The 27,359-nt window shown below is 35.6% G+C and overlaps 3 protein-coding genes across 3 annotated transcripts in view; 2 read left to right on the top strand and 1 right to left on the bottom strand.

Moving 5' to 3' along the window:
- Nucleotides 1-11,364, bottom strand: part of LOC140823058 (probable ADP-ribosylation factor GTPase-activating protein AGD14) — a 26,628-nt gene extending 15,264 nt beyond the window's left edge. Inside the window, exons 1-10 of the mRNA XM_073184157.1 lie at nucleotides 11,330-11,364; nucleotides 10,802-10,840; nucleotides 5,944-6,031; nucleotides 5,810-5,871; nucleotides 5,636-5,732; nucleotides 5,096-5,524; nucleotides 3,702-4,379; nucleotides 3,420-3,545; nucleotides 3,266-3,352; nucleotides 3,062-3,148 (exon numbers count right to left, since the gene is read on the bottom strand). Coding sequence (XP_073040258.1) covers nucleotides 3,062-3,148; nucleotides 3,266-3,352; nucleotides 3,420-3,545; nucleotides 3,702-4,379; nucleotides 5,096-5,524; nucleotides 5,636-5,732; nucleotides 5,810-5,871; nucleotides 5,944-6,031; nucleotides 10,802-10,840; nucleotides 11,330-11,364 — 1,728 coding nt within the window. The remainder of the gene's footprint in view (nucleotides 1-3,061; nucleotides 3,149-3,265; nucleotides 3,353-3,419; nucleotides 3,546-3,701; nucleotides 4,380-5,095; nucleotides 5,525-5,635; nucleotides 5,733-5,809; nucleotides 5,872-5,943; nucleotides 6,032-10,801; nucleotides 10,841-11,329) is intronic.
- LOC140815624 (protein DETOXIFICATION 24-like) overlaps nucleotides 10,805-27,359 on the top strand; it is a 17,767-nt gene continuing 1,212 nt past the window's right edge. Inside the window, exons 1-5 of the mRNA XM_073174702.1 lie at nucleotides 10,805-11,667; nucleotides 25,803-26,055; nucleotides 26,189-26,730; nucleotides 27,129-27,215; nucleotides 27,291-27,347. Coding sequence (XP_073030803.1) covers nucleotides 11,378-11,667; nucleotides 25,803-26,055; nucleotides 26,189-26,730; nucleotides 27,129-27,215; nucleotides 27,291-27,347 — 1,229 coding nt within the window. The 5' untranslated portion in view covers nucleotides 10,805-11,377. The remainder of the gene's footprint in view (nucleotides 11,668-25,802; nucleotides 26,056-26,188; nucleotides 26,731-27,128; nucleotides 27,216-27,290; nucleotides 27,348-27,359) is intronic.
- On the top strand, nucleotides 12,081-14,238 carry LOC140824634 (uncharacterized). Its single transcript, XM_073186201.1, has 3 exons — nucleotides 12,081-12,104; nucleotides 12,585-13,094; nucleotides 13,722-14,238. The coding sequence occupies exons 1-3, from the start codon at nucleotides 12,081-12,083 to the stop codon at nucleotides 13,953-13,955; spliced, it is 768 nt and encodes a 255-aa protein (XP_073042302.1). The 3' UTR covers nucleotides 13,956-14,238.

Below are 27,359 nucleotides of genomic sequence, written 5' to 3' on the forward strand. Positions count from 1 at the left end.
AATTAACAATAATTCATGAGGATCAAGGAACAATTGGCAAAATTGGATTTCAATTTTCTACGCAAAGTTATAAGTTCTACGAGAATTTCAAAATTGGCAAAAACTGAGCATTGTTACGAGGGGCGTATGAAGCCATTTCCTGAAAAACAATGGAAGGCTTACAAAAAGATAAGGTCATCAAACAGTAAATTTCAGAGTCATCTCATTCGAGTTTTGATTCAGAAAGGGTTCAAAGATGGAAAATTCGAGAATTGACGTTGGGTTTGAAGATTATACATCGAGAACAGTCCAGAATAATTAATGGAATCGAATTCTTGAGTTTCCTATGGGATGGGGTGGATATGAATGACTAAGTTTTTACCAAAATCTAACTTCGTCAAAATTTGTCTATCGAAATCCCCAGCCGGATTATGAACCTGGCGGCTCTGATACCACTTAAATGTCACGCCCCGAGACCGGGTTTAGTCGACACCGTCGTTGTTCAACAATCACATAATCGTCAAACAACAAGCCTCGTAGTTCAGTATAAACCAAAACCAGTCTATCGCATAAATAACTCAAAATAATCTTGCCTTACAGTGATAACTTCCAAAACGAAATAAAATATGCGGAAGCGGTGTACAACTTGAATCGAAACTTAGGAAGAACATAAGTGAGAAATCTTCATATCTCGAAACTTCATCTCCAACTCCAAAACATGTCTTATTCATCATCGTCTACTTGATCTTCATTCTTATCTGGGGAGAAATGTAAGGGGTGAGTGTTTTGGGAAACACTCAGCAAGTGGGGGCCGATCGATTACCACAAATACATATAAATATGATTTAAATCCCATATTGCAACTGATTTTTCAAAACGTAGTATCTCATATCAGATCAGAATCGGAATTGAAATGCGAAACAGAGATTATCAGACAATTCAGAACAGAGCGAATCAAAACAAACGAAAACACTATTATTCATCTCGTTTTCCATGGTCAAATTGTCCCCAATATGTTAGTCCTCTAAGGGGTGAGGCCAAAACACAGTTTTATACTCACTGATGGGGGCCGGAACACAGTTTTATACCCACTGATGAGGGCCTAAACACAGTTTTATACCCACTGATGGGGGCCGAAACACAGTTTTATACCCACTGATGGGGGCCATATAAATTTACAATCGTCGTTCCATATCCCACTGAATCATAACAGTGCACCACAGAATCAGATGTATCAAACAACACTTATCGGAATTTTTGAATGAACTCAGCAGAATCAAAGAACATCGGAAATAGAATAACATATCGTACATCGATCGAGATTTTATAAAATATATAATAGCATTTTCCGAAAATGATTTGACACACATAGACGTATGTCATGAAATACTTATACAAAGTTTAAGTTACAAAGAAATACATAGCAAAAGCCCACTTACCTGATTTCGTTGGATTAAGGCGCTAGAAAGACATGCTAAAAGAACTTCGTTCGAACAAGATTGCGGTAGAGCTTCGACTAGGTTGCTCTAAATGTTAAATTTCGAATTCTTGAAGTTACGAGTAGGGAGTTTGCTTCTTATATAGGCTTGAATAATCAACTATAAAGGTAGGCTCGTATCACTCCAAGAATGTCGTTGATTGCTTAATCAACGTGATGATTGCACTTTTCTCTCTCGAATGAACGTGCCCTCTTCTTGATTCAAGATACACACCCGAGATTCATGAGTGATTTTGGTTTTCTTTAAGTGCAAATGGAGTGTGATTTTGGCTGCATGAATCTCTTCCAAGATTGGTGCACTTCCATATAGTGATAAATGGTCATAATGAAGGGACAATGATTATTCAAATTTTCATGATTATGATTGTATGGGAATAAAAAAAATTGTGCCAAAAATGAGTTGAAATTTCCTATGACTTGTATAAATTTTCTCGTTGTAAGATTTCGGGTCTTCACACTGAAATGATGGACTAATCCATAGTTGTCAAAAGCACAAGACACATTAATGCGTTCAAGTGTCATCAAGCTTTAAAGGCAACGCTTTAAGGAAGCAAAGTAATATAAATAAAATATTTTAGAAAAAAATTCAATTTCTTTAAAAATATTACACAAGAAATCAAATATTGAAATCATCTTCATCATTCAAATATCAAATATTGAAATGAGAGAGCAAAAAGCCAAGGCGACACAAGGGAAAAGGCGATGGACGGAAAGATGACGTGTTGTTGGGTTTTCTGTACTTTTTATTAGGGTTAACAGAGGAGAAATTGTACTTTTAAATACAGTACCTCTATCAGAAATCTTTTTCGAAAAAAAGTCTGTTTTTTCTCCGAAGCATGCTTCACAAAAGTCGTGTTTTTGTGTGAGAGTTTGCAAGACTGAAATGATAGCGATCCTTCGAGAATTAGAAATTTTGTAGGCATGTATAATTAATCAAATTGGTTCACTAGTTTTTTTAGGCTAAAAAAAATTCGATTTATATTCGAAATTATTAAATTTGAGCTGAACTTGAACATGTTCGAACTTTATTTAAGCTGAATTCAAGTCCAAATTATTTTGTTCGATAATTTATAAGACGATTGCTAGATTTAATATTTTATTAAAATAACATAAGCATACATTAAATGAAATATTCCGAGCATTTCGAGACTTTATTTTCTAACAATAGTTCAAATTGTTTGCGAACATGATATCATATATTAAATAAATATATTTCAAAACTTTCTAGACTTTATTTTCAACCTCGAGCTCAAGCTGAATTCAAGCCTTAAATTATTATTCACTTTCAGCTCGTTCAATTCCTTTACACCCTAGTTTCAAGGAGCCATGAGATACATATCTACTAGTTATTTAACTACAGCAAAACAAGTCACTTGGAACGTAAAGTTAGCACGCAAGTTTCTTAGGGATGCTTGAAACTATATAGGAATAAATGCAAAAAGAATAACAGACAAAATTATCGCTTAAATGAAATAAAGTATATTGGTGTGAAAAGCAAAATCAGAAATTAAATAACTGAGGAATCTATAGTCACCCAACCTACCAAATCAAATCTATAGACCACAACAATATGGCCAGACATACAATATTGCCAGATTCGATTTCAGAATCATGTGGAAGATCAAATGGATTGGTAGGCTTCAGATCAGTTGCAAGTGGATGCACTCCAGCCTAACCGGAAAATAAACTATATCATGAGAACTGAATACATCGATGGGATCGGTTATGAAACATCATTAAGCTTAAGCAAAATAAAAGGAACAAACCACTGCAGGAGCCATGCACTGCCATATTATTAAAGTGTGATGATAAGCTAGAGGATGGAGGTTCGCTGCCGTACGAAGTCCCAACATTTCCACCATTATTATTCGAAGCCTGCAAGTATAGAAATTTTCAAATAAGTTCAAAATAAACAAACATCAGATTCACAAGGGGTATTAACCTCATATATGCCAAAGCCAAGGGATTTATCAATGTCTAAAGCATGATGGCATGCAGCAGGGTCATAACTTTTTGGCATGTTGTGGACTGACAGAAGTCTGGCAGGATCTTCAATTGCATTCCATAGCTGCAATGTAGCGATTCAGCCCAGATAAACTTCTCAAATTATAATCAGTTCAAAGTTGTTTTATATATGCCAATAATATTGCCACAACTAATTCATAAAATCGTCCAACAGTTTAATTTGTTCATTAATGTTAGACAAAATAAAAACAGTGCTTACATGAGTTTTATTTGGGTTTCCTTCAGCATTTTGCAGACCTTCTGACCAAAAAGTAGGTCCCACAACCGAAGGTTCATGACTGACAAATTCTTGAACAGAAGAATCCTGAACAAGTGAAAAAGGGTTGAGGCTTTCTCGAAGTGTTCCATCAGAAGGTGACAATGCAGTAGCGGCATAATTTTTTGTACTCATAGGCAGTATGTTCTGAGGTCTATCAAATGTCACCCATCCTTCATTATTAGGAATTACCACATCAAAAGTCTTTGTATTGAAAGATGGAGCTAATTGTTGCTCAGGTGGAACAGCAAACAAGTCTCTTGCTGATGGTTGAAGGGCTTGCGATGGTTTCAGGTCATCTACTATTGGAACAGAAGCAGGAAACTGTTGGAAGAAATCCGTAAATTGAGCTGATGATGACTCTTGCTTTTGAGAGTCACTAACAGTCGGGGTTGGAGGAGCAACAAACTGCGGTGCAAAGGGAGCAACAAACAGGTCCACATTGTTGAAGTTCCCAGACACAGAAGATTGCAATCGATGAGGGGAGATTGAAGCATCGTCATGGAATATTTCAACTTTTTCGGATTCCAAAACGACTTCTGGTGAGCCTATGGAATTGCCAGATTTGAAAGACATGGAATTGCTATCATATGATCCAACGCTTTCCAAAGATAATGTCCTCTGTATAAAAGACTGTCCAGTCAGGCACTGCAAGGAGGTGGCTACCACAGAGTGCAAAACAAAACCATGGCCGTAGAGTTATATAATAATGAAAATTAAAATAGAGTAACTATTCAGCTTAAAAGCATGTCAAACTTCAAGAGATGAATAGATCAGAGAAAGATCTTTCTCCAACATTGCTTGTCAACAATAAAATGGAAAAAGGGACTTCGTTGAAGCTGTCATGAAGGATGTCCAATTTATGATAAAAAAACATGAATTAGGACAAAAATAGAACTATAAATATACATTCTACTTGTCAGTGGTTTCTGAATATAATCTAAACCAGCGTGATTATTGCCTTTAATGGTTGTATCCAGTTGAACAAACAAGATGGATAAAATTGGTGAGTATTGTTTCTATTCCCAAAATTCATTGTAATCCTAGTCATCATTTTCTATTTGGTGAAGTGAGAGGTGGAGATTGTGAGGGAAGATATTGGCATGATGTGTTACAATTTAAATCGCTACTCAATTTTGAATGGTCTAATTCTTCGAATATTAGATACAGGCCATTTATCTGACATGTCAAAACACTGGCAAGTATCAAGTATTCCATACCTCATGAAAACAAATATTGAGCTTTTGCGCCTTTACAGGATAACAGACATGTATTTGTGAAAGTACATCCCTAAATCAACAATACAGTAACACATCATGGTATTGTAGAAACACAACCTGTGGATGCAATGATCTTCCTCCAGCATTTCTGATACTGGCATCTGAATTAGGTAGAGCTGCATGCTGCTTTGGGATTTCTCTTGAGATTTCATCACTTGGACTCTCAGTTTCTTTCTGAGATCTTGGTGATAATGCATCAGATCTGAATGGATCACCTCCACTAGAATTAGAATAGTCAGAAGCTCTGGGATTAGAACCTTCATTTGCAAACCTGTCATCGTTTGTGTGATAACTAAAACGACTAGTACTCAGGAAACCAGAGAGTTTTCCCTCATAAAGGCCTCGATCTGAACCAGGCTTTCTAGTTAGTGCAGGTGCATGTTTCCCATAACGCCGTTGTTCATATTGAAAATCATATGTTGGACTTTGAGAATGAGAATGATACGAACTTGCACGTCTTGTGTCATCTTCATTGCTTCTTAAAATCTGAAAAGACAGGCCATATCATCACGAGTTTACATTCAATGTCGGTGAAATTCACCATGACCAAAATAGTATTAGCAGCCTAAGAATAATTTTCAAGTCAAGAAATATTACCTGTGGATCTTTAGGAGGCCTATCAGATGGATTTTCCGGACTATACTTTTTTTGCACATAAACATTCTTTATAAACTCACGAACTTTATCAACATTGCTACAAGACAGAAAAATGATTAAATGTCACTTATTCGAATTACCACTTCTTTATCATAAAACACGGTAAAATAGAACCTATCATCTGGAAGTCTCTGCCTCTGTGGGTCCCATTCCTTCAGAAACAATTCCCTTGCACGCTGGATCATTGATATCTCGAGTTACCATATAAGAAAATGGTCTGTGAGAAACAATCAGGAAAATGTTTATACCTGATTACCACCATTTTGTAGAGCCTCCACTTCTTGAGATGTAAACTTAGCCATTGAAACAGACTTGACACGCTGAGTAAACTCGCGACTTCAACATAAACGGAGTGAAATTTTTAGTGCTCCATATCTCAAAATAAATTTTCCAACCAAAAATTGAATCTATCACCACATATATTGACAAAAATAAGAATTGTGCACTGGATTAATCAAATTTATGAGGTAATGACCGACACACCATCAATTCTACATAAAGGATGCACATGTAACCATAAAATAACTGGACAGGTGCTTTCTAAAAATTTATAAAGGACAGATCCAAAGACATCAAATGAAATATCGAGTAGCAATTATTAACAATTTTTTTCCGGTGCTCAACTAATGTCATTATCAACATTTAAATATTTGGTGCCTTCAACGTTATTTTATTCCATTTAGTTCTCGAAATCACTGAATTCTGTCTAGCAACTTTTGTAGAAACTAGCATGATGTACGTGTGTTGCACGTAATATCAATTATATTATCAAAATTTTAATTTTGATTTTCTAAAAAATAATTTGAATCATTTTGTTATTTATATAAGCTTAATTTCTTATCATATTAGATGATTTATAAGAACTTATATAACATATTTTCAACATTATTTCTTCAATTAAAATTCTAGCAATTGATTTTATGTTATATAATAAATTGTAATTAACATATTATATGGAAAAAATGAACTGAAACAAATTTTTAAAAAAATTATATATTCAAACACCACGTATAAGCTGTCATTACCACGTATACTCTGTCATTTCAAATATCACCAAATTTGTATGTTGAATTTATACATTTTTCGTATGTATAATATTTTTTGACATTGATACTAAAATCTTTAATTTTCTTATTATAGCAACTCTCCAAAAAAATTTAAGAGATTCATATTTTATGAGATTATTAACATATTGACATTCATAATTGTTGATATAAATTCTTATAATAAATTTATTAAACTCTTTGATCAAATAAAATAGTTATACACTATATGATATAAAGAAACTAATTGTTTATCAATTATGCAGCAAAATTTATATATTATTATAGTTGATTTTGGAATTGAAACTAAGAAAATATTTAATCTGATTTTGATTCTACTGTTTTTGAAAATCATGGTCGAGTTTAGCTTTAGACATTTAATGTATAAATCTTAATCAATCTTAGTAGATGTTTCAAATATCACAAAATTTTGTGTATTGAATTTATAATTGTTTTGTATGTATATAATATATATTATGATAGTTGATTTTGGAATTGAAATGAAGAAATTTTTTACTCTAATTTTTGTTCAACTATTCTTGAAAATCATTGTCTGGTTTAGTTTTAGACATTTAATGTCTAAATTTTAATCAATTTTAGTAGACGTTTCAAATATCAACAAATTTGTATATTTAATTTATAAATTTTTCTTATGTATAATATTTTTTAAAAATGATACTAAAATCTTTAATTTTCTTATTATAGCCAAACTCTCCAAATTTTTCTAAGAGATTCATATTTTGTGAGATTGTTAACATATTGATATTCATAAATGTTGATATAAACTCTTCTAATAAATTTATTAAGGCAAAAACTTGTGTGAGACGGTCTCATGGGTCGTATTTGTGAGACGAATTTCTTATTTGGGTCATCCATGAAAAAGTATTACTTTTTATGCTAAAAGTATTACTTTTTGTTGTGAATATGAGTAGGGTTGACCCGTCTCACAGATTAAAATCCGTGAGACGGGCTCACATAAGTCACACTCATTTATTAAACTATTTGCGCTCAATTCTTTGTATAAAACAAAATAGTTATATACTATATGAGACAAAGAAACTAATTGCTTATCAATTATGAAGCAAAATTTATATATTATGATAGCTGATTTTGGAATTGGAATTAAGAAAATATTTACTCAGATTTTGGTTCTACTGTTATTGAAAATCATGGTCGGGTGTAGGTGTTTCAAATATCACCAAATTTTGTGTATTGGAGTTATAAATTTTTCGTATGTATATATTATGAGAGCTGATTTTGGAATTGAAACTAAAAATTTTTTTACTCTTATTTTGATTGTACTATTCTTGAAAATCATGGTCTGGTTTTGCTTTAGACATTTAATGTCTAAATCTTAATCAATTTTAGTTGATGTTTCAAATATCACCAAATTTGTATATTGAATTTATAAATTTTTCGTATGTATAATATTTTATAAAAGTGCTACTAAATTTTTTAATTTTCTTATTATAGCCAAATTCTCGAAATTTTCTAAGAGATTCATGTTTTATGAGATTGTTAACATATTGACATTCATAATTGTTTATATACATTCTTATTATAAATTTATTAAACTCTTTATTTTCAATTATTTGTTAAAAAACCAATAAAATATGTTAGTATTGAACATCATATTATCATATTATTTTATATCTATCATGTTATTATACTATTAAACATGTAATTAATTTTGTTCTACAACCATCAATGAATAGGGTAATGATAATTTATTAGAATTATATATATATATATATAAGTGATAATTGTTAGATTTGTGCTTTTATAGGTACTAGCAAGTAACACGTGCGTTGCACGTGATGAATAAACGTTGCAACGAATAAGTGAACATAAAACACTTATATTGAGTGAAATCGAAAGAACCATTTTATATTGAATATTCATAATATAAAAAAGCATTATCAATTTTTCTTTCTTGTTTAATTTTCAATTTTTGGGTCATCTCTGTGTGACTGTTTTGTCTAAGTTTCCTAATCATTTTACTGAAATCATCTATTTTTTCATTATCTTGAATTTTATGATTTTTCCTTTGGAACATGATGAATTTTGTTTCTTTTTATGTGGTTTTGTCATTTCTTTAGTATTTCGTGTCTTCTTATCTTCATGTTGTACTTATTTTGTCATTTCCTTTGCGTTCGTTCTTTTCTTAATATTTCATTGATGTTTCAGTTATTTGTTTTCTTATCATTATTTATCTCGAATTATCGTTTCTCCAATCCATTCACAATTATTGATGTTATTCTATTTTTAGTCGAGACAGACTTGTCTAATTTGAAAAGAAAATTGTGATCTTATGTTCTTTGTTGATCAAGTATTGTTACATGCTCCAAATTATTTTTTTATGCAATATAAAATTTGTAGTTATTGGCAATATGCGTTAGATTATTATAATATTATTCAAATAAATATTTTAATTCACCTTAGTATGCATGTCAATTATTTTTTGATGGAGCAACCAATAAATGTCTCTTCGAACAACGTCACCTTAGCTATTTCATTTTCATCTTGGACCAGCATTGTTACGTGGTACTTGAAAAATTAATTGTGAGAAAATATACAAAATAAATAAATGTTTTTAAGCATGTAAAGTTAATTTTAGTTGCAATACCTTAGGACGATCTCGATATTCTGCTTCACACAATTGGTGCAATCAAACCCATTGGTAATTTTTGTAACATAATTGAAACAGTTGCAACATGCTTTTTATTGATTTATTTTCAATTTTTTAAAGCTTGCTTTGATGTAATAATAATTACTCTACATGTAATGTTATAAGAGTGAACAAATTTAATTTCGGATAAATCATCTCATGCCATCACAAAGCCATAAAGAAATATACAACATCATCAAATTGTTTTGGTTCAAAACAACAATTCATAAAAGACAAATCACAATTTAAATTAATGAAGGACTTAAAAGACAAATCACAATTCTAAAAAGATTGGCTCTTTTATATAGGTAATAAAATAATAATAATTGATTTATTTTTAATTTTTTAAAGCTTGCTTTGATGTAATAATAATTGCTCTACATGTAATGTTATAAGAGTGAACAAATTTAATTCCGGATAAATCATCTCATGCCATCACAAAGCCATAAAGAAATATACAACATCATCAAAATGTTTTGGTTCAAAACAACAATTCATAAAAGACAAATCACAATTTAAATTAATGAAGGACTTAAAAGACAAATCATAATTCTAAAAAGATTGACTTTTTATATAAGTAATAATAGATATAGATATAGATATAGATATATAGATAGATTTTCACAATCGGAAAACACATCAATTATCCACAATTTTATAGATATATAGATATAAATATAGATTATCTTTCAAGATTCCTTCAAAAACATTTCTACACTCCAAATGTACCAGAATATTGAGACAAAGAAATGAGACTGTCTCTGTTTGGGTATAGATTTGAGATACAAAAGAGATGAATTTGATAGGGGAAAACTGTCAAATTTGAGCAAATATATCTGGAACACTTCCACTCCTTCATATCAATGACAGCTTGAATGCTGAGAAACACCAAGTCAATGCTGAGTGAAAATATTTCACTTGAAAATCCAAATATAATCAATGTGGTGCTCTACTTGATCAGAAAATCAAAAGATTGTGAGGCGTTACGAAGAAAGCTGAATTCTCTATAAAAGATTATATTCACTGCATGTCGTACAAACAAACGTCCAGAAGTTTGTGCACACATATTGAGGACCCTGTACCCAGAAAATAAACTTGACATACAAACCTGTACACATCGACACTTGTTGATTTTAAAATTCACAAATAACAAACAAATCAGATTTTTCATCGCAGTTAACCAGAAATCACTTCAACTCACCACTTGAAAAATTCTATCGATTAAGAAAACACATGATTTTGTTTTATTTTTAAATTTCAATTATATCATATTATTTCCTGTAAAATCAACTACAGGCTTCATTACGTTGCCCCGAGTAATAATACTGTAGATTAAAATTGAACCAAAGAAACCAGAAACTTGGTTTATTTAAATATAAAAATAAAAACAATTACCAAGCTGTTACAATTAATGCATAGGCGATTCGGACGGAGCTTCATCAGACCCCTGATAATCTTTTCATTCTTTTCCTCTTCTCTTTTGGTACTCATTTTCAAAATCTCCAATCCGCAACTCGAAACGATGAATTCAAACCACAGTACTGTCCCCCGAAAAATTTCAATAAACCATAAATTCGAAACCCCAAAGCTAGGAGAGAGGAATTATTTTTTAAAAAAAAAATCAAGAGTTTTAGTTCAAGTTTTTGAATGGGATTGAGAGAACGGACTTCGAATAAGCCCCGTCAATCTCCACTTTGGGGCACTTTACAATTGATGCCGTTAGAAAGTGCTAAGCCAGAGAGTAACTTAAGTTGTTCGATGGGGAATTGGAAGGAGGGGTGATATTCTGGCATTAGTAAATTTCTCAGTCACCGCAAATTATCTCGGGATTTTCTTTGCTTGTGGAAATTGGCCCAAACGTTTTTGTAATTTAGATAGATGGGTATTTTAAAGTCCAGAAGTTTCGAATTGTGATCCAACAACCCGACCCAGTCACGAAAATTCCATATTTCCACCATTTTATCCTCTGTAATGGCATCCACTGTGTTCCACACGCCGCCTACTTTCACTACACATGCGGCGTGTCTTAGCGCCGGAAGCTTCTCCTTTTCCCGGGTGGTGTTTTCGACAAGTAGGGTTTCTCAGGTACGGTGTGTATCCATCCTTCTGGCTACGATAGGAGAAGTGTTCGATCGCCGAGCTACTCGCTTAAGAAATTCTTATCCTTTGCTGCAAATGAAGAAAATGTCGAGGTTCAGACCGACACTCCACGTGAAGACCTGGTGCAAGGATCTGAATCCGAGTCCGAACTCGAATCAAAGGTAGCTTCTGAAGGAACTATTTCATCATCTGTTCTGTATCTATTGTTGCGTGGTTGAGTCGCCATTCTCTGGGTAAGATTTATTTTACAATTATTACCTGCGGATAATGGCGAACTGAGTTTGATTGAGCCTTGAATTTTATTGTTCGTAGATATATCATTATGAAGAAAGATTTTTTATGCGTTGTTATCATGAGGACTTGAACTAGTTCGTTAAAAAACAGGTTCTTTTTTTATAGTTAAAATGGATAATTCACTCTGTTTACTGGAAATGAAGTAGAACTAAGTTACTTGAAGCTGAAAATAAGTTGGCCACCACGGGGTGCAACCAGGACTGACAATATATTCATTAGCTCCCAACTAATGGCTTAAAATATTAGTTTGCAACTTTGCATAAATGGCACAACACACTTCATGCCTGATGCTGAGAGAAATTTTGTAATCGTGAAATTGCTAAATAGAGAATTTGGATGTCCTTAAGTTATGGAATGAAATCAAATATATTTCAGAAATGCAGTTGCATTGGTTTAAAAAGTTTGAGATTGCTTTTTTAAAAAAAAGTTCTGATATTTGTTGCCGTAGAACTATAACATTTGGATATCCATGAACACTCTTCGATTTTTTCGTTTCTTTGTGTTTGCATGTGTGGAGATAATGTAGTCTAATTTTTCTTTGTTTCCTCATCAGAATGTGTGATAGGTTCTTATTTTACACCTTAGGTATCCATATTTAACCTTTATAAGGATACAGAATGAATGTGTATCTACTTCCTAATAGGTAGCTAAAAAATCCCTATATTCAAAAAGTTTTTACTGTAGTTGGACTTGGTGTGTACGCAATATGGTTAAGCTGTCATTCTTGCGATCAAGCTTTGAAACTGTGCATCACTGTGCATAATCTTTGTGATTTGATGAATAGGGGAATATATATGGTGCTATTGCCGATGATGCTTCTGGTGAGGGGGAAGATACCACAGCAGAACCTAGTTCTGTTGTTATAGCTTCGTTAAATTTGTATAAAGAGGCTTTAGTAAATAATGATGAATCAAAAGCAGCCGAGGTAGAATCTTTCCTTAAATCTATTGAAGACAAGAAAATTGATCTTGAGAGAAAAGTCCTAACTTTGTCTGAGGAATTATCAAAGGAGAAGGATCGAATCTTTAGAATAAGTGCGGATTTTGATAATTTCCGTAAGAGAACAGAGAGAGAACGGCTTTCATTGGTGAAAAATGCGCAAGGAGAACTAATGGAAAGTTTATTGTCTGTTTTGGATAATTTTGAGAGAGCGAAAGCCCAGATCAAGGTTGAGACTGAAGAGGAGGAGAAGATAGTTAACAGTTACCAGAGCATATATAAGCAGTTTATTGAGATTATGGGATCCCTTGGTGTTGTCCCTGTGGAGACTGTGGGGAAACCATTTGATCCCATGGTAAGTTCCTCTTGATATTTTTTTTTCATCCGTAAGTTCCTATTGTTTTGTTTATGTTTTGCTAGCTGTCTAACAATGTGAAATAGCGGTCTCTCTTTGGGAATTTGTGTCGTTGATAATTAAACTCTTCAGCTTTTCTTGATTTTTACTGCCACTACCATCATGTTTCCATTGACTCCATGCAGGTAAACTTCCAAGTTGGCTCAAAATTCAGTCGAGTAATAGATGAACTCGTTGAAAAGCTGTATAAGGTCTTTTCAGGGTATTTGAAGACCTGGATACGATTTTAAGTCAATCTAATTCTCAACTGATTAGAGTCAACTCGGTGAGTTTACTGGGCAGAGATTGTGTGGCATCTCAAATCTTATTCAAGATTCTTATATTTTCTTCCCAGTAGATCAGCTATTTGTCAGGTTACCTGTCTGATATTTTCTAGTTTGTCCTTACGTTTATTGTCTACCGGCGGCAATCAGGATCATTTACTCATCTGGTTGATTCTGAATTCCTCCCTTTAGCATGCGTTCAGATCTTGCTTTAATTTGCCGCTACTTGTCATTTTTTCACTACAAAGTCGCACAAGATATTGTTCTTCTGTACTAACATCTTCCTCCTCTTATCTTGCTGAAGCTGCATGAAGCCATAATGCGTGAGGATTCCTCGGAATATGAAGAGGATGTTGTCATTGAAGAATACAAGAAGGGGTTCCAACTTGGTGAGAGACTCCTACGACCATCAATGGTGAAGGTGTCAGCTGGTCCTGGTCCTGCAAAACTGGAAACCGGGGGGCCTTCAGAAAACGAAAGGGAAGACAAAGTAACTGATAAAAAGGGTAAAACTGAAGCCACGGTTGCTGAGGAATAGTTGTCCGATTCTAAATCAATTTTGTGCCAAAACTACTTGTTACAAGAAGTCGCTCTGTAGGAGTAGATTGTGCAGTCGTCTTGGTAATTTGATGGGGGGAATAAATACAGATCAAGAGAGGATAACTTTTGCCTTCACATACCATAATATGGATATTATTAGAGAGAATTTTCATTGAGGTTGTATTCGGTTAAAAAAAATTATTTGATATGAGAAATGAATTTATCTATGGTGTGGAATTGTAATTGATACATCGTTCGATAGTTTCACATCCGATCCGCATGTAAAACTTGAATGATAATTCACGTGTTAACATGCTGTATATCCATATGTATGTTCGGAAATAGAGCAATAAACATACATGGAACTCCCAAGGAACATGTTCCTTTTTTTTTTTTTTTGCCCTGAGACAAGGTACATGTTCGAGTTTCAATTTAAAAAACTAATCTTGAAACTCGATCGAGGTGCCAAGATTTGACTGTAAATATAATATATGCAGCAGATTTTATTTTAATGAAAGAAAACGTGCATGGCTCATGTGGCCCTACGGTAATGACCAATATTTGTGTGCAAATAACCTAGTTAGCTAAAGATTTTGTCTCTCGAAATCAAATTTGAGATGTTGATATTGTATGGATTATTTTTTTTTATGAAAATATCAGAATTCATCGTAATCATAAATCCTGAGTATGACAATAGGTGGTTATATTCATTTACAAAATACTTAATAATAGAATTAAAACAAACAAATCGTGATTTTTATTGTGGATAGAGTTTTTATAGAATAAGCAGCTGAAGTTATCGAAATTTGGTTTACTGTATATTGGTATGAAAGATGCTTGAAATAGTTGAATGTACAATAATGCTAAACGAAGAGCTTTTATATTTGGTAAAACTAAGTGCTACATGGAGTAGAATACATACCAAAAAAAAATTGCATGTTAGTTATCTCCGACAGCCAAAAAATAAAAGTCAGTTACTTGAAAATATATGATGGGATGATTATTATATGTATATATTTTTATCTAATAATGTATTGGATGGATAACCGTGATGATTGCTAAAAATATGGATTCTTTTCCACTCTCCATTATCCAATCTGATTTGATCTAGAAAAGTCAACATGCAACTACCCACGACTTTATATCATATTCTTTAACTTTATGCAATTTGGATCGATGGAACTAATGTCGAGACTGGATAATTCAATTTGGAATTTCCAAAAATTATTATGCGACTATATATATATATATATTATCATATTGAATATGAAAGTTCTGTTTCCACAGTGTATGTGTGAGTTGAGAGTGAGTGTTGTGTGTTTCAGAATATAAGTGTTGTGCGTAGGTGTTGTAACACCCATGACAACAAGCAGCGAAAGTTATAATTTTAACACACCTATACGTAGTTGGAATAACGATAATAATAAGAGAGACAAGATATAAATTATGCACAAGATTCAATACTTGTGCGGTGCCTCAGGGCAAAATAATTCACTAGAAAAACTTGTAAGTTTACAAAAACCAATACTAGTGAAAGAATCAAACAACTCCCTTATAAAGGCGAGTAACAAATTGCATCCTACACCTCTAACAAACCGTATAACAAAACTATATCGGATGCATCAACCGAGAAGTCACAAAAATCTTCAACACTCAACACACTAATCAACACCGTGATTAGGTGTTGTCTTCGGATGTTGCCAGCACTTCACAGCAACACGTTATCAATCACGAGATGGCTACAGTCTCGAAAAGCTCTTCAAACTCCTTCGTATGTCCTCTACTCCTCTTTTTCTCACCTCACCTATTAAAGCACCCACAGAGTTTTATTAGAAAAAAAACTCCTTTAAAAACAAAGATCTCATATCTTAAAGATATAAGATTCCATATATCAAAGATATTATCGCTCCCAAATCTACACGAGATCGCATCATAAATTAGAGATTATTCTCAAGTCTAGAAAGGCAAAACGTTAGAGATATTAATAAGGAAATTATATCAAGGAATTTTATTCCTTTCAATCTCCTTTCCTGAAATCAAATATCAGTGTTGTATGTTAGATGTTACAGCACTCGAATCACAACATCGAAAAACAGTTCATTAATTAGGGAAAGTTAACATCAGAGAAAATGCAAATACTTATTAATAGCTACAGCCATAAAACAAAACTACAGCCACAAAAAAAAACTCAAACTCAAACTTTCTCAAACTCAAACTTTCTTAAACTAAAACTTCATCATCAGTCATTATGGCTCCACTGGTGCCAGCTGTATCATCTCCCCCTTTTTGTCCAGAATGGATACTAGCAGCAAGTAGAAGCTCATAATCTGCCACTTGATGTTCGTAATGATCAATGGTCGCTTTGGCATTAGCAATCTGTTGCCGACCATAGGCAATCTGCTCGCGAATGTAGGAGAGAGATAGTGTAACATAACCAGGAGGAGGTGCAGGGGGCAGGCTAGTCAAGTCAGGCAGAGATTCCGATGTTGCATCAGCAGTGTTGCCAACATCTGGAGCAACACTGGAAGTCACCCAAGGCAGATCAATCTGTCTGTTGCCTTTAAAATACACAGGAGAAATCTTCAGGGAGTCTCTAACAGGGCAGAGATCTTCATCAATGTCCCTAAGAACCCTTGAGACTCCAAAATCCCATAGATCAGGGAGGGGTATGGTAGCTTTGTCTTCTTGATGTCCCCTTCAGCATATTGTAATGCTGTCCTGAACACCAACCTCCCAAAATTAAAGGCCCTTCCAGTGCCAATATTAAACAAAATCAGGGCTTGAGATCTGGTCACAGTGGTGGAATTTGTTGACGGGGTCCAATTCCAAATGGAGGTCTTATGGAGGACAGAGTAGAAGGAAGTGAGATTAGCAGCGCTCAGCTTCTTTGGATAGTCGGGGAATACTTGGATCACACCTCCAGTGAGCACAGAGGTGACAACATGTATGTCAAGATCCTCGTCAGCTTCCTCAAGATCCGGAGTGTTATAGAATTCATTGATCACCGACGGGGAGAACTTGTAGATATGATCCCGAACAAACACTCGCCCATACTTCACCGATTCCTCATGTCCAACACTGCGCAGAAGATTGCAGTAGAATTCTAACACCACACGGCGACAGTAGGGCATAACAGTGGTGACTGTGGATAGCAACTTTCTGTTTTTGAGAAACTCAACCAGGTTGTATTTCCCATAGGCAGTGACATCAATATTTTTCTCCTCAACCAACTCTCTCTGAACAAACAGCGGCCATAGTGCCAGGGCATCCTCAGAATAAAATTTGGGGGAAAAGGACTTACTCACATCATAGTCAGTAGAGTCAATGTTGAGCTCGGTGTTGTCAACATCCACTTCAACACCGGCAGCAGCATCAGTAGCATAATCTTCAGAAGACTCGCTAGATTCAGAGTCAATGTCCTCAGATGCGTCATCACCTTGCTCTTCAGATTCGAAGTCAGATACATACGATGAGGAGGAGTCATCAGAGGCACCAGGCCAGTTTTGCTCGAATTCCTTCATCATTTCCGAGTCGGGTTTATCCTACTTAGCCATTTGTTTTCGGGCGGCCTTATCTTCTTTGAACTGAGCAAGAAACTCTGCCAAAGATTAATGTTCATCATCTTCAGGTTCACCAGGAGATTGTTTTTCTGCAGCTTCATGAGAGTCCGTGATGGGGTTTGGTTTTTGACTACCGGAAGTAGAACCAGATTCCTTAGCAGCAACAGGTGGTTTGGAGCGAGCCACCAACTCAAAGTCATCATCATTGGAGTCGTCTCCAGATGAGAAATCAGGGTCCAGAATGAATGGGACGGTGGATGCCCTTGGTTTCTTGGTAGGGACAAAGTCAGGATCGAACACTGCTTGTCTTTTCGACCTTCGGCGCATAGGTGCAGGGGGAAAGGCTCTATTCACGACCTCAAAATTTGGGGGATCCTCGACATTGATTTCGTTCCCAGGTTCACCAGGAGCGATCATTTCCAGCGGGATTGGTTCTTCTGGTACACCCACAATTTCCATGCCCACAACATCGGTTGCGGCTTTGGGTGTTGTGTCAGGTGATTTGACGCCCATGCTTGCAGCCATTTCACTCATAATGTCTTGAGGATCAAAGCCAGCCATCTGTGAAAGAGAGAACAACAAAGTAGGGAAGTTCGAAGAAGGCAGAAATTTACGAAGATCACAGATACTTTTGCGCGAAAAAAAAAACCAAATAGTTAGGGTAGGAGAGATTTTAGAATATGAGGGAAAATAGTACGCCGTAAAGTTGTTCCTTATTTATCCCTAAATATTTATGCACACCCCTCCAACGGTAACATTTTGATGAGCCGCAACTCCGGCATCTTTCCAAATCTGTTTTTACTCCAACGGTAACTTTCTGAGACAGTGTAATCATTCTTTCAAAAAGATCTGGCAGGATGAAACGCCACATAGAATTAACCCCACGAACCGTTATATATCAAAGTATTCCAAAATTAAGTTGGTTAGGTTATTTTTCGAATTTCATGAATTAAAAGCTGGTAGCCCACTGGTCATGATGAATTCACAAAGCAGTAGTATGAATGACTTAAGTTTATGCCTAAAATATGATCAAAAATGAAATATACACGCATGTGATCAAACTGTGATCAGTCTGTAGTTAGGTGTTGGCAACACCTCTTGGCAACACTCACAAGTTGGACTCAAACTTTCTTAAACATTTTTATTTCAGACATGGTAGCTCCCACTCTAGAAGAACGGTCTTCATGGGACTCCTCTAGGTAGCTTTTTCCATCTGGATTTTGACTTAGAAGTGGTAGCTCCCACACTAGAAGAACGGTCTTCATTGGACTCCTCTAGGTAGCTTTTTCCATTTTCTTCTAAACAATGTTTTTGTTCCATTTTTTTTTTTCAATTCTTCTCCTCTTTCAATTTTCGCCTCATTGCTCAAGAATTTTCTAAGTCATTGTCTATTTTGGACATGACCATGTAGTACATGAACATCCTCAACAGCTTTACGACTTAGATTGAGCATACTCCATACTTTAGAGAATTTCAATAGAAAGTTTGATTCACAACTGAGAGCGCACCATTCAGTATCCTTCACTTGTACAGGCTTCACACAGAACAAGATGTATGCAATATGTCTAGCACCCTAAAAATAAAATGCACATGCATGCTGAGTGTTGTCCACAGGTGTTGTAACACCGAGGACAACATCCGTGAGTGATCATTGTGTACACAAGCTGAGAGACTTCTTAAGATTGGAAAATCTCTCAAAATCCAATGGTTTTGTAAAGATATCAGCCAGTTGGTTCTCAGTTCCAACAAATTCCATTCGAATCATACCCTTTTCAACCAAATCTCGAATAAAATGATGTCTAATGTCAATGTGTTTCGTTCGAGAGTGTTGCACTGGATTTTTTGAAATATCAATTGCACTTGAATTGTCGCAGTATACAATTAAGGTGTCACTGTTGAATCCATAATCTTTAATCATTTGATTCATCCACAGAAGTTGTGAGCAGCAACTAGCGGCTGCAACATACTCAGATTCAGCAGTGGACAAAGACACACAATTTTGCTTTCTACTATACCATGACACCAGATTGTTACCAAGATAAAAACACCCACCCGTGGTACTTTTCCTATCATCTAAGTTTCCAGCCCAGTCAGCATCACTAAAGCCCACTAAATTGGTGTTTGTTTCTTTGGTGTACCATAGACCTAAGTCAACTGTTCCAGATATATATCGCAAAATTCTTTTGATAGCCTTTAGATGAGTGACTTTAGGATCAGCCTGGTACCTAGCACACAAACAAACACTAAACATGATGTCGGGACGACTTGCACTTAAGTAGAGAAGACTGCCTATGATGCTGCGATACTGGGTGTTGTCAACACCTGCCGCAACATCGTCTTTGGACAATTTTTCAGTCGACCCCATTGGTGTTTTCATGTGCTTAGTGTTCTCGGTAGAGAATTTCTTCACCAAATTCTTGGCATACTTGGATTGACATAGAAATATACCATCATGCATTTGTTTAATTTGCAATCCAAGAAAGAAACTTAATTCTCCTACCATGCTCATTTCAAATGTGGTAGACATGCATTTAACAAATTCATCAACATGCTTTTGAGAAGAAGCACAAAAAATGATGTCATCCACATAAATTTGACACACAAGAATATCATGCTTCGATTTTTGAATAAAAAGGGTTTTATCAACCTCATCTCTTTTGAAGCCTAAGTCAAGCAGATATTCAGTAAGCCTTCCATACCATGCTCTTGGAGCTTGTTTAAGTCCATAAAGTGCTTTCTTCAACTTGTAGACATGGTTCGGGTGGTGTGGATCTTCAAATCCTTTAGGTTGGCTTACATAAGCTTCTTCTTTCAAGATATCATTCAAAAAGGCACTTTTCACATCCATTTGATATAATTTTATGTCCATGTGACATGCAATAGCAAGTAAAAGTCTAACCGATTCAATCCGGACAACAGGAGCAAACGTTTCATCAAAATCAATTCCTTCAATTTGAGTATACCTTGAGCCACTAGCCTAGCTTTATTTTTCACAATAATTCCAGATTCATCAGTTTTGTTTTTAAAGATCCATTTGGTTCCAATAACATTCATATTATCAGGTCTGGGAACCAAATCCCACACATCATTCCTAACAAATTGTTCAAGTTCCTCATGCATTGCATCAACCCAAAATTCATCTTTTAAGGCTTCATTTATATTTTTGGGTTCCATGAGTGACACAAAACAAGAGTGACTTACTTGAGAGTACACGGACGTCATGCATACTAGTCCCATCATTTTGTGATAGTCTACCTTCTCCTTTCTTCTCGTTTGCATTCTTCCAAATGTTTCTCCAATGATCTGAGATGATGGATGATTTTTCTGAACCTTGCTGAGAATATCAATCTCTTCATCGGTTACACTGTCATCATTCTCAGTATACTTTCCTAGTTCAACAGTTGATTCTGCCAGTGCAGGTGTTGTCTCCGGTGTTACAACACCGGGTGCAACATCTGTGTTAGGCAGTGTCTCACTTTCCTTCAGCAGCCCATCAATATCATCCTCGATCGTTTTTCCCGTTAGATCTGCAAGATCATCAAAAACAACATTAATAGACTCCATAGTCGTTCTTGTTCTCAGATTATACACGCGATAGGCACGACTATTAGATGAATAACCAACGAATAAACATTTGTCACTTTTAGAGTCGAACTTTGCAAGATGGTCTCGGTCATTCAAAACATAACATACACACCCAAAGACATGAAAATACTTGAGGTTCGGCCTCTTTCCCATGATGATTTCATAGGATGTCATAGTAGAACCACTCCTTAAGTACACACGATTTGAAATATGACATGCTGTGTTCAAGGCCTCGGCCCAAAATCTCTTTGAAATATTCTTTGAACTTAACATGACCCTAGCCATTTCTTGCAGTGTCCTATTCTTCCTTTCGGCTATCCCATTTTGTTGAGGAGTCTTAGGGGCCGAAAATTCATGAGTTATCCCCCTCTTTTCACAAAATGATACAAAGTGTGAGTTTTCAAATTCTTTACCATGGTCGGTCCTTATCTTACCAACCCTCAGATTATGTAGATTAGTAATCTTAGCATGTAATTTCTTGAAAACATCAAATATATCGGATTTTTCTCTAAGAAATCTTACCCAAGTAAAGCGAGAGAAATCATCCACACAAACACATGAATACTTCTTACCTCCAAGACTTTCCACTTCCATTGGACCCATAAGATCCATGTGCAAGAGTTCAAGACACCGTGTTGTCCCAAAGTGTTGCAACACTTGATAGGGAACACGTGTTTGCTTACTTTTTTGACATGCACCACAAACATACGGAATTCCAGAGGATAAATTAGGCATACCTCTCACAGCATCGTACTTACCAAGATTCTTTAATGTCTTGAAGTTTGCATGTCCCAATTTTTGATGCCACAATTTTAATTCGCTCACCTTTGAATGATTGCATACTAAGTCTTCTCCAAGTTGATAACAATTATCAGCAGGCCTTGTACCTGTCAAAATACGAGTATTAGCATTATCAAACACTTCACAATTGTCTTTATCAAACTTAACATGCAAACCGTCATCACAAAGTTGGCTTATGCTTATTAAGTTTGAGTTAAGTCCTTCGACATAAAGCACATTGTGTAGATTAGGCAGTCCATCAACATTCAAGGTTCCTTTGCCAGCAATTCTTCCTTTAGCACCACCAACATACGTCACATGACCACTCCTCAGTTCAACATAGTCAATCAAATGATCTTTAGAACCTGTCATGTGGCGTGAACAGCCACTGTCAAAGTACCATATTCCTGCAATGTTAGTCTTTAATGAAGTATAAATAACGGAACATTGAATCTTAGCCTTTGGTACCCAAACCCTTTTTACCGTCGGTTTTCTGTTGGCAGTGTTGCGCCGGGTGTTATGCAACACCGGTGGCAACACCTGTTCTGATTCCCATCTCTTGTAATCATTTCTCAGTTTGAAGCAGTAGGGTTTGATATGACCAGGTCTAAAACAATAGTGGCAGATAAAGTGGCGTTTTCTAGATTTGGACTTCTTGGTAGATATTTTCCTTTTAGATGGAGTACCTTTTTCAGTTTGTGTAGCATTCGAGGTTTCAACACTTTCTTTGACAAAAACAGTTGGTTTTCTCTCAGTATTGGAAGATTCTCCAATTTCGAACAGACTGTTCGGATAACCAAGTCCAGCTTTGTCATTCTGTCCAGTCATCAAAAGTGAGTCAAGTTTGGATGAACTTGAATTAATCTTGGCAAGAATCTGAGTTGCTTCTCCAAGTTCCTCTTTGACTTTGCATAATCTTTCTTGCTTAAGATTACTTCAAGTCGTGAAATTTGTGACTTTAGCTCAGCATTCTCTTTGGAGAGAGTTGCATTTCCTTTAGTTCTTTTGATCCAGTCTTCATATAATTCTTCGTACCTCGTCTGCACACTTTCTAGAGTGACTTCATCATCATCTACCTCTTGAGTTTCAGACTGACTTGCCTCCGCAAGGGTTGTAGATTTAAGACATACTGAATTCGAAGAGGTGTTGCGGCCAGGTATTGCAACACCGATGGCAACACCCAAAGGATTGATTTGCATTGAGCGTTTTTCTTTGATCACAGAAGATAACGATGTGTGATTTTCAGATTCACTTGATCCTTGATCATCATCAGACTCTTCATCACTCAGGGTGACAGTCATGCCTTTGTTTTTCCTAAGTCGATTGGCACACTCATTGGCATAGTGTCCATATCCCGAACACTCTCTACATTGTACAGAGTCCAGGTTTCTGACATTAGATTGGATTTGCACTTCGGTCTTTGGTCGAAACTGTCCTTTCATAGGAGTAAACTTTTGAGCTTTTGCAAAAGTGGAGTTATTGGGCAGCTCAGATTTTTGTCCAATTTTCTTCTTTTCTCTCATAGTCTTCAAATAATCACCAAATTTCTTAGTAAAAAGAGAGATCGATTCTTCACCTAAATCAGACTTATCCACCTCTTTAGATATTTGAAGGATTTCATCGTAAGATTCGGTTGAGGCTTCAAAGGCTATTGTCTTCCCTTTATCCTTCCTTTGTAGATCAAGATTCATCTCAAAAGTTCTGAGAGAACTCATTAGTTCATCCAAGTTGATCGTTGAAGTGTCTTTAGATTCTTCAATTGCGCAGACTTTGACATTGAATCTCTCAGGAAGAGATCTTAGAACCTTGTTCACCAATCTTTCATTTGGTATGGGATCTCCTAGGCCATGTGATTCATTTGAGAGTTGTCTCAACCGGCAGTCATACTCAAGAATAGACTCCTTGTCCTCCATTCTCAAACTTTCGAACTTTGATGTCATCATCCTTAGCCTAGTTTTACGCACACTTGCGGATCCTTCACAGTGCTTCTGGAGTATCTCCCAAGCATCTTTGGCGCATACACAAGTGGTGATTAAATTAAACATCCTTGTGTCAACAGATGAAAATATAGCATTGAGAGCCTTGGAATTAAAGTTTGAAGTTTGCACTTCATCGACAGTCCATGTACTTTCAGGTTTGAGCCGTGTGTCTCCATCAGCATCCTCGAGTTTTGGTGGACTCCAGTCTCCAACCATCAAGTACACGTTGTCAAGCTCTTTCGTCAATGGATTTAATAAAAACCCTCATCTTTACTTTCCACAATGCATAGTTTGATCCATCCAACACAGGAGGCCTAAAAACAGTATTTGTTGATCCTTCCATAATTTCTTTTCACTCTGAAAACAAAACAAAACAGGATCTCACTTAGTAGCGTCAAGTGGAGGCTCTGATACCAATTGAAAGTTCTGTTTCCACAGTGTATGTGTGAGTTGAGAGTGAGTGTTGTGTGTTTCAGAATATAGGTGTTGTGCGTAGGTGTTGTAACACCCACGACAACAAGCAGCGGAAGTTATAATTTTAACACACCTATACGTAGCTGGAACAACGATAATAATAAGAGAGACGAGATATAAATTATGCACAAGTATCAATACTTGTGCGGTGTCTCAGGGCAAAATAATTCACTAGAAAAACTTGTAAGTTTACAAAAACCAATACTAGTGAAAGAATCAAACAACTCCCTTATAAAGGCGAGTAACAAATTGCATCCTACACCTCTAACAAACCGTATAACAAAACTATATCGGATGCATCAACCGAGAAGTCACAAAAATCTTCAACACTCAACACACTAATCAACACCGTGATTAGGTGTTGTCTTCGGATGTTGCCAGCACTTCACAGCAACACGTTATCAATCACGAGATGGCTACAGTCTCGAAAAGTTCTTCAAACTCCTTCGTATGTCCTCCATTCCTCTTTTTCTCACCTCACCTATTAAAACACCCACAGAGTTTTATTAGAAAAAAAAACTCCTTTAAAAACAAAGATCTCATATCTTAAAGATATAAGATTCCATATATCAAAGATATTATCGCTCTCAAATCTACACGAGATCGCATCATAAATTAGAGATTATTCTCAAGTCTAGAAAGGCAAAACATTAGAGATATTAATAAGGAAATTATATCAAGGAATTTTATTCCTTTCAGAATATATTTAGACTAATATTATTTGATTTTTCCACACTCGATCGTATATATGATCGAGATAAATAAAATGAAATGCACGCACACAATTAAGTGAGTTGATTAGATGCGGAGCACGTGTTGTGGAGGTGAGGTAGGTACGGGGTTGGGTTGGCAAAAGAGATCTGAGTGTACTAATTATCATTAAAAATTTTGAACTATCGTTGATTAGAAATTAAATATTCATTAACTATTTACTTATGTCCGCACAGAAAATTCAATCTTTCTCACCTCTTCTCTGTGACGAGTAATTTTATTAAGTTCATCCATGCATTTAAGTGTGACAATTTCTTCTAGGTACAAGTTCAAGTTGATCTCTTTCCATTCAAAAATTTGTGCCTTGTGCTTTTTTAGCTCCTTCATAGTTATGCTATTTTGGTGATGTTGGCAACTTTTTTTCTTCTGTCATCCTTGTTCTTTACTTAAAATGTTAGTACAGTCACGTATCGTGTTTTTTTGGTCCATTTGAACAAGTGGGGAGCGATCGAAATGTGTTAAAATAGGACCACTTGCTTGTATGTTAAAAATGTATGTAGTCGAGCGGACAAAGTACTGTTTTTGCAACTCGTATCGAATGAAAAGCCATCGTTGAAACCCAACGGTACAAATATTTTGAAAGATACGTACATACACCTCCAACACTGATTATATCACATAGTTTAATTAAACATTAATATAGTTTCATGTAATATTTTCTGCTGATCATTTTGTTAATTATCTTTGACTTTACAGAAACATGGATAATGGTATGCATGAGAAACTCCTTGTTTCTTCGGAAGGAAAGGAGGTGGTTGATTTTAAAACAAAAGTTTGTGATGAATCCCAGAAGATTTGGAGGGTAGCACTGCCTGGTATGTTAGCAAGAGTGGCTTCATTCGGAACCATAATAGTGACACAGTCCTTCATCGGACATCAGAGTTCCATTGCTCTTGCTGGTTACGCGCTCGTTCAAACTTTAACAGTCCGCTTCGTGAATGGAATATTGGTATAAACCTTGATTCTTTGGGATGCTGGATTATGTTATTTATTCACAACTTTTAGTTCTAATGCAATTACCAACTTGAATATCATTACGTCACTTTAATTATTTAGAGTTCATTTTGTTTGTGGTGTTTTAGATTGGAATGTCGAGTGCGACTGAAACACTTTGCGGGCAATCCTACGGTGCGCGACAATACCACATGATGGGAATTTATCTGCAAAGATCGTGGGTCGTGGATTTTGTAACGTGCACCCTCCTACTTCCACTCTTCATCTTCGGTGCGTCCATGTTTAAACTATTCGGTCAAGAAGAAACCATCTCAAATGCTGCAGGATATATCTCGTGGTGGTTTATTCCTATGGTCTACAGTTTTGTGTTCACTTTGACCATGCAAATGTATCTACAAGCACAGCAAAAGAACATCATCATTGCGTGGATATCGATTGTTCAGCTCATATTACACTTGCCCTTGTCGTGGTTATTTGTCTATGTTTGGCATTGGGGGGTGGATGGAGCAATGGCGGCATTGTGCGTATCTTCTTGGTTCGTCGTGTTCGCAGAATTAGGTTACATTATCGGGGGTTGGTGCCCTCATACTTGGACTGGATTCAGCACGTCAGCGTTTACAGATATTTGGCCTGTCATAAAGCTCTCAATATCTTCTGGGATTATGGTTTGGTAAAAAGTTCTCTATAAATCTCTCGTATATGGTGTTTACTCCTTCCACATTGGATTTAGGATATTTAGGGAAAGAAAATTTATGAGGGTGATAAATTTTTCTATCAACGTTGGCTGGTAAATTTCCTTAATAGAGAACTGGTATTTTCTACTAGAACCGATTTTGCAGTCTCATTTGTGTTGGTGCGCGAGCTTGGCCAGTGACATATACCTTTGTTTTTTGTTTGACTACATAAAATGCTTATGGATCATGTCCCCACTTCGGATTCTCTCGTATTTAAACTTTCTTTGTCATTTCCACAACTTGTTTTCCAATACTAAATTTTCTCGAACTGTCTGGTCATAATCTATTTGCTTCCACAATTCAAACTTAATATGCATTTTTGTCAATCTTCTAGCTTGGAGTTGTGGTACAGTTCTGTACTAGTCCTATTAGCCGGTTACATGAACAATGCAGAGGTTGCAATATCTGCCTTCTCCATATGGTGAGTTTGCTACAAGTAAACTTTGTTTTTACTTTTTTCTCTCCAACTTGATACATCATAATCTCGATGTTGCAGTCTTAATATCAATGGATGGGAATTCATGATTTGCCTTGGATTTCTTGGTGCTGCATGGTACGTGTTTGC

This window comes from Primulina eburnea, chromosome 2 (genome assembly GCF_022965805.1).
Source record: "Primulina eburnea isolate SZY01 chromosome 2, ASM2296580v1, whole genome shotgun sequence".
Lineage (NCBI taxonomy): Eukaryota > Viridiplantae > Streptophyta > Magnoliopsida > Lamiales > Gesneriaceae > Primulina > Primulina eburnea.